This window comes from Poecilia reticulata, chromosome 2 (genome assembly GCF_904066995.2).
Source record: "Poecilia reticulata chromosome 2, P_reticulata-male-v2, whole genome shotgun sequence".
NCBI lineage: Eukaryota > Metazoa > Chordata > Actinopteri > Cyprinodontiformes > Poeciliidae > Poecilia > Poecilia reticulata.
In genome coordinates this window covers 13,523,537-13,542,107 of record NC_088831.1, presented here as the reverse complement: position 1 = coordinate 13,542,107, position 18,571 = coordinate 13,523,537, and the positions used below count along the sequence as shown (strand labels likewise).

The window sequence follows — 18,571 nt, the reverse complement described above, 5'->3', positions numbered from 1 at the left end:
TGTCTGGCAGCGAGACACAAACGCGGCTCGTAAAACAAGAGGTGGAGTCAGAGTGACTATTGATCTGTGTTTGCTCTGAATTAAACCGTTTGTACAGGGAAACTTTCACCTGAACAGAAGTAAAAACGCACGAGGCGTTCGGAGCTGAATGTTCAGCTTTCTGGCCACGTCATGTCACTTCCTGCGCAGCTCCAGGAACTGCTGGAGCAATTACATGATGAGCAGGTTGTGAAATTTCTCAGGAAGCAGAGAGTATCACAGTCAGAGTTAGCGCTTGAGACATTCTGAGACAGACTTGTGGGCTTTTACCGTGCAGTCAGTAGATTACTTTCAAATATTGTCAGAGAAAAACCCAATTGTACATCGACCATAACAAAGGAAACTTTAGTTTCTTTGTTTTTTTAAGAGAAAGTAGCAAATAGTTAAAGCATCTGATAAATTAAGCAGAAAAGGGTTTTTATCAACTGTGTTGACAGTCATGGAAAACTCAAAGTTTATTCTGTCTTTTCAGCAATTTATGCAAAATTTGACATATTTTTTAATATCTCTCTGATTCTGGAAACAAAGCAATTCTTTTCCATGTTGTGCATCAGTGTACTTTTACATACTCATGTGTAATTTAAATCTAAAAGGGAGATTGCTGCAAAGATCACGACTCCTTGCAATCAACCATCCACTGCTGCATCATGCAATGCTCAGGAGGAGAGATGGCTGCAACAAATCTATGGAATCAACTGCCCGTTTCACCACAGATGGAGGGATTGCTGCAGCTCCATGTACTGTTGCATCATGGTCGTTCAGGAGAGATTGCTGTGAAGTGAACAGGTCGATGGAATCAACAGGGATTACAGCGAACGACTTGATGCAATCTGAAGGGCTTATTTAGGGAATCCTTTAACTGGATGTGACAACGACAATCCAACTGACTCAGGTCAATTAGATTCTGATGAGAGAAATGACCTAGATCAAACCAACATGGCCGACAGTGACCCCCTGCTGCTAGATGCTTATTGGAGTCAAATAACCACACTTCCTTAGGAAGATGACGTTAAGGTGTTGCTTGTGAAAGAGACGACTAAAACCAGAGGTTGAATAAAATATTTTCCTTTTTTTTTAACCAAACTCTCAGCGTAAAAGATGTTTGCACCAGTTTTACTGGTGTAAAAGGTTAATCAGGAGGATGCTTATCTCAACAGTCAACTTCCTGTGAGTCAGACAATCCCTTTATAAACAAGCAGAGCTGTGTTTTCTGACACCACAAGCTGCTTTCTTTAACAGGCTGCATATCTGGAGCTAAAAACAAACCCTTATCTCACTTTTTACTAAAAGTTTTGACTGATTCATACAATGAGCTCCTCCAGTTGATTCTCAATGGAAATGACAAAAAACCGTGTTGTATGAAATGATCTGGAGACTAAAGAGCCAATAAGCAGATTTTAAATCAGTGCTGGCTGCAGCTGCATGCCTGCGTGTTTCTGCTGCTCTTCCTCACATGCCTCTGCAGGTTTCTACAAGACGCCCGGCTGCCATGCTTTGGCTGCGCTCCTCCAAGCCGAGGATCTGCAGGTCCGATGCCATCACCCACTTCTCTGCACACACACACACACACACACCTCCATCACTCACATTACCACAGGAATAAAGCACCTCTACCTCTCCTCCCTACCCCTGTTTTATTCTGTTGACAGAACCAGTTTGCTGCAGTTGTTTAAAGGTCTTCTTATTGGACTTTGTCTCCTCTGCCAATACAAATATTGGTGTACAGACTCCAGCAAAAACCAGTTCTGTCTTTCTTTTCTTAATCCTCTTCCTCTGCGCTGAACAATAGGCCACACTGGCTGAAGTTCCTTCAGCAGTAAACAAATGAATGACGAAACTGAGAAAACAAATTGATAGAGAGAATAGAAATCTCTAAGAATTGCTTTTGTTGATATTTTGGTGAGAGACTGTAAAAGTCTGGAGTCATTCCTCATTTATTTCAATTTGTTTTGTAAGAGCATGGCAGCATTTTTATAAAGGGTTGGCTTTAAAACAAGGAAGCAGATCAGACCTCAAATCTGAAAGTTATGATTTGGAGAATAACTAAATGATCCATCTAGCATTATGGAAAAAAATAAATAAAAAAATTATATATTACACAAAAGGAAGGCTGAGGTTTGAAAAATCAGCAATACGTCAACAGCAGCTGGTCCCATACTCAATAATCAATGCAGAAATGAGTAAAAAGTTGGACTATTGGCTGTTTTTAATAATGCCAATCAAATCCAGAGAGTACTGTATTGAACTTTTGATATTCTGGCCCAAAGATGCTGCAACAGCTAAATCTATAAATACAGGTAATGTCAGTTTATAAACGCTGTCTGGTTGGTTAGTATCTCCAACTTAACACCTGTTGACAGCATTTGGAAATGCGTTTTGGTTTCAAAGAGCGTTCAGGAACCTGGAAGGAAGGATGTTTGGTTTTCTGTAGAAACACAGATCACAACAGAGAAGATCAAACATCTACATGAAGAAACGAAGCTCTGAACGATTCCTGAATCAAGTCAGACCTGTTCACTGTGACAGCTACTTCACATTTTCGCATTTCAGTTTGTCAGAGATGATTTAATTTGTTTTCTGGCTAATAAATGCGTTGCCATTTACGCCCCCGTCCTAATTCCTGTTTTAATCGTGAACAAACCGGCCTCGATTCTTCCTGCTAACCCTTGTGAGCTGTAAAAATCCACCAGAGTCCAGACTGTATCCCCCTCACAGCGTGCAGCTGCTTTAATTACTGTATGAGAAACAAGCAGACATGTGACGGCCGTGGCAGCCGTCCAGTAACTCAGCAGTTTACCAGCAGGGAAGCCACTCAGCTGACCTCCTAATATTCCTGGACTTCTATAACCGGCATGAATCCTGAGACCAGAATCACTTCAGTGTGGCTCATTTCTCTCCAGGACGTAGACGGGTCCCGACCGAATGGTGCTAAAGCAGGCAGAGAGCCGAAGCAGCTGCTGCGCTGAAAATGGTTGGTGTTTATGCAACGGCTGCTCCAAACCGGGCTGTTTGCGTCTGTTGACACCTCATGATAGCCTGTCAGTCAAAGAGCAGGGAAAAGCAGAAGTGGAAGCACAGCAGGGACACTGTGTTCACACACAGGAGCTTTTGAGAAAGTTGAATGTTTTTATCAGTGAGAAGGAAATCATGACAACAAAGAGCCAGCCTCCATCTGGAAACCTTATGAGAGAGAACGAGGAAGGGCGTGTGTACGTTCAGAGGGAGAAAATCAACGCACAACAAAGAGAAAATAAATGTGTGCACACAGAACTGAGAGTGTGGGTTTCCTAATGCGCAGTGAAGGAGGGAAGTTCAGCTGAGCTATTAAAAGACCACAAATTACAACTCTAGGCAGCCATAAACATCCTCAGCGCCGCAACCAACACTTCAGAGCCGACCCGATCCGACCCGATCTGCTCGTCTCCACGCGCTCCCGTCATCCTGCTCATGAATCTGCAGGACGTGTTGATCTGAGTTGTTCTGCTTCAGCCATCTGATCAGTTTAATGGCCGTCCTGCTGAGGATGTTTTTACATCTTCTGGTTTATATTATTCATATTTCTGGTATTCTGGTCAGTCTGTGGACAGTTTTCCGCTCTGGGTTTTGTTTTTTTTGCCATCCCACATCCTCCTCACTCACTCACTTAGTGGAGTCCAAACTTTTTCCCATTAAGGCCAAAAAAGTTTGTAGAATTCAATGACCACATTTTGTCTTTTTAACTAAAACTAAAAAGATTTACTTCTGAAGACATTAATTGTTTTTATCTCTGTAATAACATAATAAATAGACGATATTCTAAAAACCAGCATTGCTGTATTAAGTGACGAGAATTTCTTTCATTTTCCTTTCTTTACTTTTCACAACAAAGGTTTGGCATCGCTTGCTGGATTTAAAGTGTAATCAGTGACAACAGAAACAGTGCTAATAGAAGAACATTTTTGTTGACTTCTTTGTCTTTAAGCTTCTTTGCATATTTTTTTAATATTTCACATTAACTTGTGTGAAATAAGTTAATGGGGACGTCCTGTTTTCGTGGAACATACTTGTCTCTTTGCTTTATGCATCATTTGAGACGTTTAGGCATCTTTTTCCGTTTCTGGTCATTTTATTTTCTGCCAGAAGATTTATAAACCAAGTTTCTTTGATTAGTTATGAGCTAAATTTCCTTTTTGTCGCTTTGTTTGATTTTCAGAAATTGTGTGCGTATTTTAGTATTTTTTTTAGCTGTTTCCAGTTTTAATTAACCATATTTTACATTATTGCTGTTGAGTTTTATTCTCCGTTTTTCTGGTTTGTTTTGGATCATTTGTCATCGATGTCTTTCTAACTTCATCTCTTTCCGTTCCCTCTTTCTCCTCTGTTCTGTTGAGATGTGGGTCGTATTTGACTTTTCTCTGATTGTGCTGTAGGTGTTGTGAAATGTTTCTATCCTTTAGCGGTTTATGCACATCTCTGGAACAGGTTTGGTGAGTGTGTTGGAATATTTTCGTCTCTTTCTAGATGTTCGCCTCCTTGTTTTGTTTAAATATTTTTATGTCTTTCTGGCACATTTAAATCCGTTTCTGACTCTTTTCTGCAAACGTTTGAAACATTCTTGATTAATTTCTGATTGTCCTTTAGTGATTTTCATCGCTTTCTCGGTTTTTGCTGCTGTGTTGCGACTCTTTGTGTACTCTTTGAGTACAAGGGTCAGTTACAGTTGGACCCTTTGGGGCCCCTGCTGTTGTCCTTGTTTAGTAATCCTTCCCAGGGCGTGGTGTGTGTGTGTTTAGATAACACATGAACAGTGTGTCCTACAGCAGGTCTCCTGGTGTGTAGGTCATCTATCAGGCTGTTTCTAGTAGTGAAGTTGTTCAAATTAGTCTTTGCGGTCACCAGAAAGAAGACACAAAGAGAGAAGACAGACGGAGACAGTGAGGATGAAACAGAGCTCTGTCTGAACATGAAGGAGGTCTGCCTCAGAAACTGGAACAATGGCTGCGTTGTGAGCTTTGGATGTGAGATCAAACCCTCTGGTGTTTCCCAGCAGCCCTCGTCCCCAACCTGCAGCTCCGCCCCACGCTCGGGGACAAGTCGGAGACATGGAGGACACGAAGGACGGACAGAGAGCTCCTCTTTCTGGAGCGGACGCTGGCCTTCCCATGAGCCTTCACACAACCCAGGTTTCGCCTTCAGACAGCCTCACCAATGAGACGCATGTGAAGGTCACGCCGTCGACATGCGGCATTAAACATGGCGGCCAATTTACTGCTCTAAGTGCTGAAACAGTGGGTGGAAAATATGCAACGTTCCCCTGACGCCAAGGTTGAGTTTACCCTCCGGAGGATCAAAGCACTTCCTGCTTAGTTACTGTCCTGGTCCCTCACCGCTAAGTGGGGTCCTGACAAGCATCAAGAAACAGGAGGGGAGGGACTGGCAGCCAGGAAGACATGGGAACGTCTTCAATGCTCATTATACGTTCTGGAACTTTTCCAGAATTTACAGATTATATTCTGGATCTGACAGGTTACCGTCTCCATCCTGCAGGTGACTTTTCCAGAAGTTAAATGTCACTTTGAAGAACTTACAAGTTACTTTTTCTGAAACATTTTAATTATTCTGATCTTTTTTCAGAATTTACAAGTTACTTTCCAAAACCTAAAGGTTACTTTCTAGATCTTACAGGTCACATTTACAGAAATTAATGACTTTCTAAAATTAATATTCTAGAATCTGGTTTTTGATTCAACTGTGTGGAACTTGTAGTTTTTCTTCTGTAACTTTCCAAATCTTTTGCAAACCTTGCCTTCCAACCTTGCGCAGCAAGGCAGTTCATTAACATTAGCATTTCACCGCCCTTGACTATATGCTTCAAACGGTTTTCGGATCACTCTTGCAGATCCTGAACAGGAAGGAGATGTTCGGACTGCTTTGTTCAGATAAACTAACTGCTTCAAACAGTTAGAATTCTGTTTCTCTCTTTGTGTCTCATTCACACGATAGTTGAGCTGCTCTTTGGAACTACAATGACTGAAGGTCAGAACTACAACATGGTGGAACTCTCAGATACTACAAATTAGGGATGAGCTGGCATTCAGATCTACTTGCTGTCTGGGGAATTATATAGCTGAATTAACCAAACCACTGTTACACATTGGATTAGTGCGACTATTTAAAATGAAGCTTACTGAAAATTTCAAAATAAAAGCCTTGACATTTTTCACATCAGGTAATTGCTCTTTTGGGCTTTATGTGACTGGTTTAAACAAACTACAGTTACACATTGAATTGGCGTGGTAGTTAAAATGAAGCTTACTTAAAGTTTCAAAATAAAAGTCTGCATATTCCTCTCAGGTTTGTGCACCGCCTGTGGCGGTGGAATAATATTTGCCTTTTTAATGTTTTTTTTCCTCAGGATAGTGAACTGCCTTGCACAGCAAGGCAGTGCATTAGCTTTTAGCTAATTTCTCATTAATTAGACATGCTTAGTATACTGAATGGAGCACGTAAAATGAAAACAACATGGTCCTGTTGCTCCACATGCTACTGCCAGCATTTAGGCTAACATTAGCATATTGGCAAACTTTAGCTTATGCATTAATTTTAACATAATGAATGGTACAAGTATAGCTTAGTCAACATGCCTCTGCCTCTCCACAGGTAATTGACTACATTGCAACTTTCTTTAGCATTAATGCAAATTTTTAGCATCATAACCCTGCATCAAAGCCGACGGGCACACTTTGGCATGCCCCTTCAAATTTCTGCAGGAATTTTCTAGTTGAATTATAATGTTTGTTTCTGATAAAAGATTAGACAAGCATCTCTTTAAGGATAATAAAACCGTACATGATGTTAAATCTGTGGAGGAGTCGCATCCAGTCAAATCAGAAGAATCTGAATCAGGTGAGTTACAGGAAGAAATCCTGAACTCTATCAGAGCTTTATATACTTAATTTTATGAAGTGACTTTCAGCTGTTTAAAGTCTGATGTTTTATTGTTTTCAGTTAAATCTGACCTTGTCCTTTCATCTGGTCCACCTTGAATCGTTTCCTGCCTTTAATGTCGGCTTTTATTTGACTCTTTGCGGGTCTTAAAAGCTCCCATGTGGACATGGCTTGGCATCAAAATTACAGGAGAGGGAATGAACCTGCAGAATAATAATTTATGGCAGAAAATTATTGTCATTACACCTCCACATATCCAGCTAGCCCCACTCACATCCAGACAGAGCCGTGACTGCAGCGGCCCAGAGTACTGCATGAAGCGCGGCGTCGGCCTGACGGTAACCAGACACCCTGCGCTGCCAATAATTGATAATCCCGAGGCAACAGGGTTTGCTGTGCGTTTAAAATGGCAACAGGTCGCGAGGAGAGAACCAAGACCCAAAAGGTTCTGTTTTGCAGAGGATGGGTGCCAGTCTTCAGAGTGAAGAAAAAAAAACTCCCGTTGATGTGGTCATGCTTCCCCTCCTCCAATCACCATCTGCTTCTCTGCAGCACAAATATCTGCAACCGGCTGGTTTTATCCACGTTTCAGACGGCAGGTGGACGGCAGGCTGCCTCCACTTCACACCTGCCGCTGTTGAGGAGGCCAGATTTAAATGTACAATGAGGGGCCAGATTCAGCTCCGCTCCGGCTTCGCCTGGATGTGATGTGAGCAGTAGAACAAAGTCAGGAAGTTTCCTGGAAGCTCAGCAGCCAAACCCTCCATGATCTTTGGACGACACGCGATGATGACAGAAATAGAGGAGGTTTTACTTTCAAATAAATAATCAGCTGAGCCCCGGAGGACACATTTGTCTTTTCAAAAGGAGTTAGAAAGTATCGTTCTTCCTCTGCTTCTCTAACAAAACAAACCCTTCCTCTGCTTTACCTCTTTTTCAAGAAACCAGCTCAAACTTTCTTGGAAAAGATCTGGGCTCAGTTTCTTCTACACAGCAAAAAACACAAAATCTAACCAAGTATTTCTGTCCAGTTTCTGGAGGAAATGTTTTAGTACAATTGAACTTAAAAGATACTTTTTTGGAAGAAATATGAGTTTGTCGATAATTCCTTAACATTGATGAAAAAGTTATTTCACTTATACAAAGTACTTTTTCATCAATATTAAGGAATGATTTACTAAAAACAAGCTTTTATGTAACTGAAAAGTTACTTGTAAGTTAGTTTTGTCTTTTTCAAAGTGCACCAAGATGTTTGCAGAAGAAACCAGACAGAAATATTTGGTGACATGAGATGTTGTGTTTTTACAGTGTACTGCAGGCAGTTTTTAAAATAAACACCAACATAACCGTCTGCCAGATCTGATGTAAGTCATGACACAGATTCTCATTTAGATCTGGGCTTTGACTAGATCATCCACTGTATCTCAGGCTGCATTCTGCTGACCCGACACTCACCATTAAAGAAGCTCTTGACCTTGAGGTAGCCGACGCTGAGCCGCAGCACCGACAACTTGTCGAGCCGCGCCCGCACCTCCTCCGGGAACGGCAGCAGGCTGGTGAGCTTGTCCAGCTCTCCGTTGAGGCGGTCCCGGTGGCGTTTGGACGGGTTGGACTTGCTGCCGTCGGGCGGAGGCGGCTTGGGCCTGCGGACAGAGAGACCAACAGCAGTGAGAGTCCGCCCGGTTCCCACATCAGAGCAGAGCGGCTCTCCGCTGGGAGCCGGAGGTCAGCTTTGACTGAGAAAGGTCGTGAAGACCAGAGCGAGCGCTGAAGGTGCAACTGAAGCGGACGTCTGCGTGCGTCAGAGAGCCACAGCTGCTTCCAATTCTCGCTTCGCTGCAGGATGGAAAACATGCAAACATCTCTGTGTGCAAAACCATACAGAGGAGAACTGGGGGCATTGTTCATCATTTATCGTGATAAATTTCAATTCATGGTGAGAATTTTGATTCATTCTCATAATTAATTAATGTCAGATTTGTTAGTTTTACTACTTTCTCCGATTTTGTTCAATAAAGCATCAATAAATATGAACAAATAAGTAGGAGTGTTTATAATAATAACAACAAATAAATAAAATCATTATCACAATATTCCCACAAAACAACAGGCCCGGCCCTCTTGCTGCCCTTATCAGTTTAAAATCACACCGCCTCAGCTCTCCGCAAGGAGGCTGCTTCAGCCCCGGTTACCATGGGAACCAGGTGAGCGGGAATGAGGTCAGCTGTTTTCCAGGACTTGTTTACCACCTCCTGACGGAGAGCAGATCCAAAAGCTGAGCATTATCTGCTCATTATGAACTGCCTCTTTAAATCTCCATGGCAACCATAAAACATATGCTTTTCTTTAAAGACAAAAAAAACGATAAAACAGATTTCCCTCAGGCTTCGGCTGGGTCGTATGCGACCCTTGACTTCACAGCTGCAGGTGGGCCTCACACATAGGTAAATCAGCTTCAGAGGAGAATACTCTGATGGGGGTCAAAGGTCAGCTGAGGCTGCAGCAGAGCAACCAGTTCAGCAAGATGCTAGTGGGAGGAACCCAAAGTCCACGAACCTGTTAGCTTTTATGCTTCAGATTCTATTCAAAACAAACAGATTCAGCTATTTTAGTTGACAAAAAACCCCCACAAAACTCATCAAAAAGAAGAAGAAAAAAGCTAAATAAGAAGAGCCAAATATCTGACAAAGCAATCAGTGATGATAAACAAACCTTGATTAAAGTCAACTTTTTACTTATAGTAAAACTCTGACCTGCTGGTTTTCATTTAAGCCGCTTCCAGCTGCTCTGAAGAATAATAATGAATAAAACAAGTGAAGAGATAAAACTGCAACGCTCCACCTGTGGGAGGAAATCTATTGGGTTTTGCCTGGGAACAGGACGCGTTAAAAATAAATTAAAAATAGAAAAAAATGTAATTAAAAACAAAGAAATAAACATACATTAAAAAAAATTATCTTAAAAACTGGGGGGAAATACCAGAAATATCCAAGTAATTTCAGAGTAATATTTGTCACTATGCTAAAACAAGCTTCTCTCTAAAACCGAACCTGAAAATAAATGAGTAAATATATTTATTACTGCAATTCTTTCTTTTGACAGTAAACTGTGTTTTGTGGGACGTTGTAAATACTACAGTGTAACTGAACAAGGTTTTCTGACATTAAATATTCACATTAAGAGAAAAAGTGATGAGAGAGAGCGCTGCAGTAATAAAATCAACCATTGTTTTAAATATTTTTAAAAAAACAGATGAAATGATCGCCATGGAGACGTTTTGAAACGTCTTAAATCTCAGACAGGAGATCTGAGTCTTACTGTTACTCAGAGTTTCTCAACCGGTTGCCAACGTTTATAAATCGTGTTTTCACATGAGTAAGCTTCTTCTGACTTCACCGTTTGATCCAGAGACCTGCTGTTACTAGAGCAAACTGGCCACCTACCGACGGTGCATTCGCTGGCTGACAAAACATGGGAATTCTCTGCTTCCAGTTGGTTAAGCTCATCAACTAGTTTTAAGATGGCTCCCAGTGAGAGTGCATTTTATCATCCATGATCATCTGATTCTGTCAAAATAAAAGATGCAACAAATATCGGCATTGACATCGGTATTGGTCGATACTTAAATCGATCTTATTCATTGATTTTATCAACCTGTGAGAATCAGGGCAGGGCAGTGAGTTGGATATTGTTATACTGGTATGTCTCAAGCCAGTATTTTTCAAAATAACATGAAAAACCAGGAGCCCAGTGAGCCCAGACCAATGTGTGTGAACGTTAAAGACATATTTCAGATTTTAGTGCCAGAAAACCCACAAATCCTGACAACATTAACATAAATCAGTCCCAGACGGGCCTTCAGTTGTTTTCTAAAGCAGAGTAGAATTTAAAATGTTTTCTTTTAGAGTGACGCAGCGCTTTGGGAGGTAAAACTTTATGAAATAAAACAAGCAGTATAATATATGAACAATGAAAAACCACAAACCAAGCCGGGCCGATGCTGCAAACTGAAAACAGGTTGCTTTCTTTACAAAACAGAACTTTCATATCAAATGTTTATATGTAATTTATTACTTTGCATCTATAAAAATCTACAAGAAAAAAATTTCACAAATACAAATCTTGATTACACACAAATTCTTATCTATGAAAAGATAAAATCCTCCGCCATTTAATTTACAAGGTCACAAAACTCCATTCACAAAGGCATCGTCTGATTTACAAGCACAAAATATTTATGACTGATAAAATGTGAGACTTTCAGCTGCTGCCATCCACTGTTGCTTTCTTAAACCTACTCTGAGGAAATAGGGATGTTGAGTGACAATGTTGGTCAGAACCTGAGCAGAAATGGAGTGTTTTTGTCACTAGCTGTCATCTACCACACAGTTACCGGTTTGTTAGGTCTTTAACTCAACATTTCTCCTCCAGAATAGATAAATCACAATGTGTCACACACACTGTTTAATGCGCAGCACTAAAATGTGTATTTGTGTAAAATAAATGTCTAAAAAGTGTCCTTTCCTGTCTTGTTAATAAGACATCTGTTTCAAATAAAACTGTGGTGCACGACATATCTGAAATCAAAGCGAGATGACTATCGCTGCATTCCTGACGGCGTTCCCTGTAAGAACAATGAGCAGCCAGTGTTGTTGCTCTTCGTCTTATCGAGCAGATCTGTCCTGGAAGGGGCGTGTGAGCTGAAGAAAACGCTTTGCATTATACGGGAGTGTGTGTGCGAGTGTGTTTTAGACTTGAAGAAACTCTCTCCTGCGCTTTCACAAAGGCACTTTGTCCGTGACGGGGCAGCAGCACCTTTTCAGAACAATAGAAACTAAACACGGTGTTCTCTGCTGCAGTTGTGATCCAGAAACAACAGGAGGATCATTTGAGCTCATATCAGAAACACGACACCTGAGCCAATAAAATACCTGCAACCCAACACTCAGAGTATCACAAATAACAGCAACAATCACACATATTGGCTTTAGTCGCGCACCAACAGTCTGTTGATGATATAATGCATCTTTTTACAGAAAAACATGGAGACAATGTGAGGAATTTATTGGTTTTTCAGTCTAAAAGCATCCAAATAGTTTCTGCTTTACTGGCTGCTCCTTTAAAAGCAAAGTGAACTCAGAAAAGGTCAAAGCGTCTTTAAAATCTCTGTTCAAATCCTCCACACATCCTTCCTTTTTTATAGCATCAGCTCTTAAACACAAAGAGTCCTTTCTGCTTGTGTTTGGTCAGAATGCTCAAGGCCTGATTTCCATCACATGTCAGTCATGAGAGACAGAGGGAGACGCTGCGTCTGCTGCAGCTGTCCCTTCACTTAACACGTTACACTCACTGCAGCGTGACCTCACCACAAACCCAAACCAAACACCAGCATCTGACCGCCAGGCTGCACAAGAACCCGCTCCAATCGGCGGCCAAAAGTGGGACAGCTCAGGACGTTTATTAGAAATGTAAACCAAGAGGTTTTCAGACCTTATCATCTGAGAGAAGTGCTGCAATAAAAGCAAACAACCTGCTTCCTCCTCCAACCTGAATCCTGTTTTTATGACTAATTGTGTTGCTTTGCAGAGTCTCCTATGTGTTTGCAGAATGATACGTATTAGTAAAGAGGCTGATTTTAATGTGGCTGAGCTCTGTGGTTGATCTGGGTAAGCCACATTTGTTCACAGACAATAAAAACCAACAGACGTCACATGACACATCCGCATAACAATCAGAACCATTCTGGATCATGTGCTAAGCTAACAATGTAAACACCTGCACAGGTACTGGGCTCTCACCTCACTGGATCCCCTAAAACCGAAACAAACACACACACACACCTCTGTTTTACCTGCACGCACACAGCATTCAGAAAGTCCCAGAGTCTCTTTTGGAGTCTTTCCAAGCCAATAAAATCTCGTCTGGAGCAGAATCACTGATCTCACCTTTGACATAAAGAGCACACTCGTTAAAGTGTTGCAGAGAAAACACCTGGATGGAAACCCATCTGTAGCCGAAGCAACTTCAAGAAACATCAAACTTTTCAACTCAGTAAAGTGAACAAATTCATTCAATGTCCTGCTCTTGTTGCTTTGTATAAACTGTCCATTTATTACCCATATTAGCGATATAAACTTGTATTATCGAACTTTGACCTCTTCTAGCGACAACCTCTTCCTGTTCCAAACTCAGCCTGACCTTCTCATCCAACATCACACACACACACACCTCTGTTTTACCTGCACACACACAGCATTCAGAAAGTCCCAGAGTCTCTGCTCATCCAACATCAGTGTCCGACCTCAACAATAGGCTCAAAGAAAAAGAGTTAAAAATTTGTGGAAAGCCTTCACACACACACACACACAGACACACACACACACACGTGACCACAACCAATAAATGCGGTTAATGCAACCTTATCGTGTTTAAAATCATGGCAGAAACACTTCAGCAGCTTCTTTCTCCTCCAGATCGATTGGAGTGGATCTAAATGACAAACCAAGCGTTTCATCTCTGTAAAGGACAGAAAAGTCCGCTGTCAGAGAGGAAGTGAATGAGCAACCTCAGAAGTATTCAGCTGCTGTGATGAGTGTGTGGGAGGAAGCCGAGCAGCCTGTAGAGCCGTGACCTCAGCCTCCAACACGTTAGGGATGAACTTTCACACCGTCTGCCACATCTGGAGCCTCCCCCTGCATCCAGGTGTCTGTCCAGGCTTCACCTTTCTGCTTCATGATGCTGGTGTATTTACTCGCACAGAAATCACCACAAATGGAAACTTTTCTGCTCTCCCCTCAAGTTAGAGCGAGTGAGCACAGAACTCGCCCAACCAGCTCCATTTCCCTACAAATAAAGAAAGATAAACTCCCTGGGAGCCACTTTTCCTAAAACCCCGAACATGGCAGACTTATGTAACGTTTGCGTGACACAAAACTATGTTAATTTGAGTCGAGGGAGGGAGGAAAAAAACACCCCCCTCCCCTCCTCAACAAAACACACAAAGACATAAGGAAAGGCAGGAAAAAAAGTATGTTGTGGCAGTCAGAGGAGGAGGAGAAAAAATAGTGAGCGAGTCTCAGATTACGCCATCCTCCTGCTCTCCCTCCTCCCTCGTGGAAACATTGCGTGAGAGCGCTCTCGCTGCACGTCCTGATTATGATTAATGCAGGTAGCGCCACACACACACTGAAACCGCGGTTCTGGATGGGGTTCTGCCACAGATCTGCGCTCAGACTGTTCGGAGCGGCTCGCGTTTGCTCTGCTTTTGTTGAGAAGTTGAACTATAAACTTGTTCGATGAGAGAGAAGGAAACAGAAAAGGGTTAAAGCAGCCTGGAGCGGCTGGAGGACGGCTAAAAATGACTTTTATTACACTCTGAGAGGCTGATGTGGTTTTATTTCTGCACAACGATCCCTCATTTTGGTTCATACAGACCGATTAGGACCATGGTTACCGACGACGATATGTTGCTTTGCAGCATTTTGTTTACTAATAGGGAAAAACTTTAAAGTGATGAATACTTAGCAATAAAAATACACAATTTCCCTTTTATTAAAACACAACACAACAGCCTGGGTTCAAATTCATGTAAGAAAGTGTTTGGTTTTTTTTATCTTTAAGGCGGCAAATCAACTTTAAGGATTAAAGTTTGGTTGATTTAATTCATCGTCTGGTTAAAAATATTACTATTATAATATTTTGTTGACTTAGTTTTGTTATTTTCAGATCCACATTTGACTACAGTGGACCTACGTCCCTTCGCGGTTCAGTATTCACAAAATTTGCAAATTTTTTCTGAAATATTCTAAGAGACTCAATGCTACTAGCATACTATATAATCCAGGAGCATCATTCATATTCTTGGTGATGATTGGCTACAAGAGGTAAGGAAGACCATAGATGTTAGCTTCTGGGATAGCGCCAAGATGCGTATTAATGCAAAGTTGTGTATATTTGCTGTTTGAACTATAAAAGCAGGCAATTACGAGGTCTAATTTATTCGCTGAGGGTCCACTGTAATCTGCGAGTTCATTACACACTAACATTTGTGTTTTTATAATTTTACTATACTTAAATCCTTGTAGATCAAAACCAAATTATTCAAACCAAAAAGACGGATCAGAAATAAAAGATTTGGATTAGCTGTCCTGAAAAAAGCAAAATTAAATCCTCTCCGAACGAATAATCAAACAGAGAAACAGTTTGAGATTTTTCAGAAATCTCTGAGATGCTGCAACAAATTGATTCCTTCTGGTGCAAACCTAGAACGTCTTAAGACACTTTAGAGCAGAAGCACAGAAACTAAAGCACTGAATAATCAATGTATCCAAAGCTGCACCAGTTTCCCTTTGGTTACGTTTTGACCACTGTACCAAAGTAAAGATGCTAGGCCATAATATATCAACACAACCACCTCAAACCAACTGGGAAGCATGGTGGTGGAGAGGTGATAATGTGGGCTTGTTTTGCAGCAACAGCACATTTCTGCTTCAACCAAACAGGCCAAACACAAACACAGCAGGAAACATCGTACAGATTCCTCCGACGTGGTTTATATCAGACACTGGCATGTTACCTGGCTGTGGTGTGTTTGGCAGAAAAACAAGTCAAATCTGTTTACATAAGGAGAAGCAGCGGCCATATTGGCTTATTGAAGCAGCATGGGAGGCAAATCCAAATCCAGAGGTTAGAGCAACAACTAAACAGAGGGTCACCACCAACTGGTTTTCAATAATGGCTCCTTATATTCAACAGAAGATTACTTTAAGTGTTTATGGGTTTACTGAAATTAATACAGGGTCGACAGAGTTCACATTAACCCAATGAGAAAATCTGTTGACAATACTGCAGCAGAGGAAGGAGATGTATGTGAATGTGGGCGTCTGGTTGTTAAAGAGATCCAGTTACTTAATTCGGACAAAACTCACCTGAAATATTCAAGGTTCGCCTCAAGGACCCTTCAGAGAGTCCTCAGAGGGGAAATCCAGAGAAAAACACAAACATGTTTGCTTTCATAACTAAAAAAAACCAAGAAGGTTTCCCCCTAAAATGCGGAACCCAGCCATGCGGAGATAAATGGATCAAAATGATGGTTGGAATATTTCCCAATGTCACGACACACAGGGTACAGCCAGGTTTATTACAGCTGTATAACTCTGTAAAAACAGGCTGCAATGTACTGACTGGTCTGGATGTGTTTACACAGCTGCACCTTCTTGTTTTGAAAATCCAAAATCATATAAACACAGATTTTAGAGCAATGTTGTTATTAAAACAATCAGATTCATTTCCTTGGCAGCCCAAAAAGGCATAAAAGCTGGGAAAATATTCTTAAATGACTATTATTAGAGCGTAATCAGTTGTTAATAAAAAACAATTTAGCGAAGTTTTTCTTTTGTCAACTTACGTTTTCTGCACCGGCTTCTTCCGTTTCTTCATCGCGTACTGCGCCGTGCTCGGCAACATGGTGAGGCAACGCAACAAAGTCCAAATAAGAAAAAAGTAGAGCTATCCCGACTTTAAAAACACTTTAACACGTATAGACTGGTTCGGAAAAGGTACATTCCCCGAAAAAAATCAAAATGAAACCGATAATAACAGCGAAAAAGAAGGGGGAAAACTCGACGGCCACGAATACCCTGGTGCAGCTCGGATTGTTTGTTACGGACGACGGAGACTTTTCCGGACTTTTCTCGCTAAGAAGACATTTCAAGAGGTAGCAAAACGTCCCAACTTGTCATGCTTGGGTTGTTCGAGCGTTTCCACTCCGGTACCATCCGAAAAAAAGTCCAAACTTTGATCAGTTTAAGGGGTTCCCTCGGAGGGTTTCATAGAGACGAGCTCTGACTGCGGCGGCGGCGCCCCCGTTGTGATTTGACGGAGCCGAGCAGCGGCGTAATGTGTGTCACTGCAACATCAGAGCTGAAATATTTAAGGTAGACCGACCACAGCCGCACAGGGACTACACAGGAGCAAGCTCCGTGGACGACCTTAAGAAGAGTCTTGTAACCACCACACTTGGACAACTGTTCAACTTCGAAAATCTATACTTTCATAATAATAATAATAATAATAATAATAACCTTATTTGATATGTAAATAAATAGTTACAGCTCATATGTAGTACAAATCGTTCTTACTTTTGGTTGTTATCACACTTAAGCCACACTTAAGCCAGCTGTGTGTGTGTGTGTGTGTGTGTGTGTGTGTGTGTGTGTGTGTGTGTGTATATATATATATATATATATATATATATATATATATATATATATATATATATATATATATATATATATATATATATATATATATATATAGTTTTTTACATATTTGTTAAAACTATCACCATGTTGTGATAGTATATAATATGAAACAGATAATCTGAGAAAAAGTCTTTCTCCCTGGGCTGCTATTGCAATCTGAAGAAATGCACCACTCTGGTCAAAAACAACCAGTCAGAGCCAGGAGGAAGGTCTTAGAGCTGTCAATCAACCTTGTGAACATGTTGCTACATGTGTTATTGGTGGATAAGTAACTTACTTGCCATCATCGGTAGCCATGCTACCTTGACTTAGCATTCACGACAGGCTCTGCTGACAGGGAGATGCTACATTGTACCAGAGAGCAAGGTGAGCATGATTGACAGCGCTAAGGCCCGCTTCCTGGCTTTGATTGGTTGTTACAAGTTAGCATTGGGAGCATTCAGTTTCCAAACAAAAGTTTTTTTTACCCTACATCTTTTACATTACAATCTTCTTAAAGATTAATTAGTCTAATGCAGCTACTGAAGTCTTTACTGTCTGAGGTGTGTGGAGTTTTCTACAATCAGTTTGACTTTATGCCTTAAAAAGAACTAGTTGGCTTCAACTACTGTAAATGAGTCATTCTTTCTCGGGACAATCAGCAGGTGACGACTGAACTTCTTCCCCTGTGGCTGAACTCTTCCTGCGCTGGCTCGAGGTTTGCAATCACGAGGTGCCTGCTCATATTTATTTAATGTTTGGGTCATTTGGCAGTCACTCACTGTATCCTCCTACGCTCTGTCACACTGAGGTGCGCTGGCTTCTACAAAGCTATAAATGTGAAGGATTCCTGTGACGTTCCTTTTATTCAACGCAGCCAAAGTTGGTGTGATATATCACTGTTTTTGTGGAGAAAAACCTGCTTCGGCACGCCAAAGACTAAATTTACAAAACCGAAAGGCAGACAGACTCACATCTCGGGACTCTCAGGGTGAAAAACAAGAACCTTGGTATTTACTGGTCCTCATATCTGACATGTGTGAAGTAGTTTTTGCTTGTTTTTAGTTCAAGACACCCTGTAGTGATGACTCAGGTGGTGTCATGTTGCAGGCATTCAAGACTGTAAAAGAAGAATGATCACATATCATGATGCAAACAGTCCTGACAGAAAAGCTTGTGCAAACAAAGACGGCAAATATGTGCAAAAATCAATAAGATGAGAGAAGAGAGCTGCGATAACGTCCAGTCAGTGGACTCAGACTGACCAAGCACAGCTGCCAGCTGTTGATCCAGAAACCAAAGGCAGTCCGTGGCAGACCGTTGTGGTGTGATGTCTGCTTCGCTACAGAATACGAAGAGATGCA

General features: G+C 41.4%; 1 protein-coding gene across 2 annotated transcripts in view; it reads right to left on the bottom strand.

Moving 5' to 3' along the window:
• LOC103457584 (aryl hydrocarbon receptor-like) overlaps positions 1 to 16,849 on the bottom strand; it is a 42,455-nt gene extending 25,606 nt beyond the window's left edge. The window contains exons 1-2 of one of the 2 annotated variants that reach the window (XM_081597909.1): positions 16,373 to 16,849; positions 8,422 to 8,609 (exon numbers count right to left, since the gene is read on the bottom strand). In XM_081597909.1, coding sequence (XP_081454035.1) covers positions 8,422 to 8,609; positions 16,373 to 16,431 — 247 coding nt within the window. In that variant the 5' untranslated portion in view covers positions 16,432 to 16,849. The remainder of the gene's footprint in view (positions 1 to 8,421; positions 8,610 to 16,372) is intronic. The other variant, XM_081597903.1, reaches the window with a different exon arrangement.
• Positions 16,850 to 18,571: the final 1,722 nt, after the last annotated feature.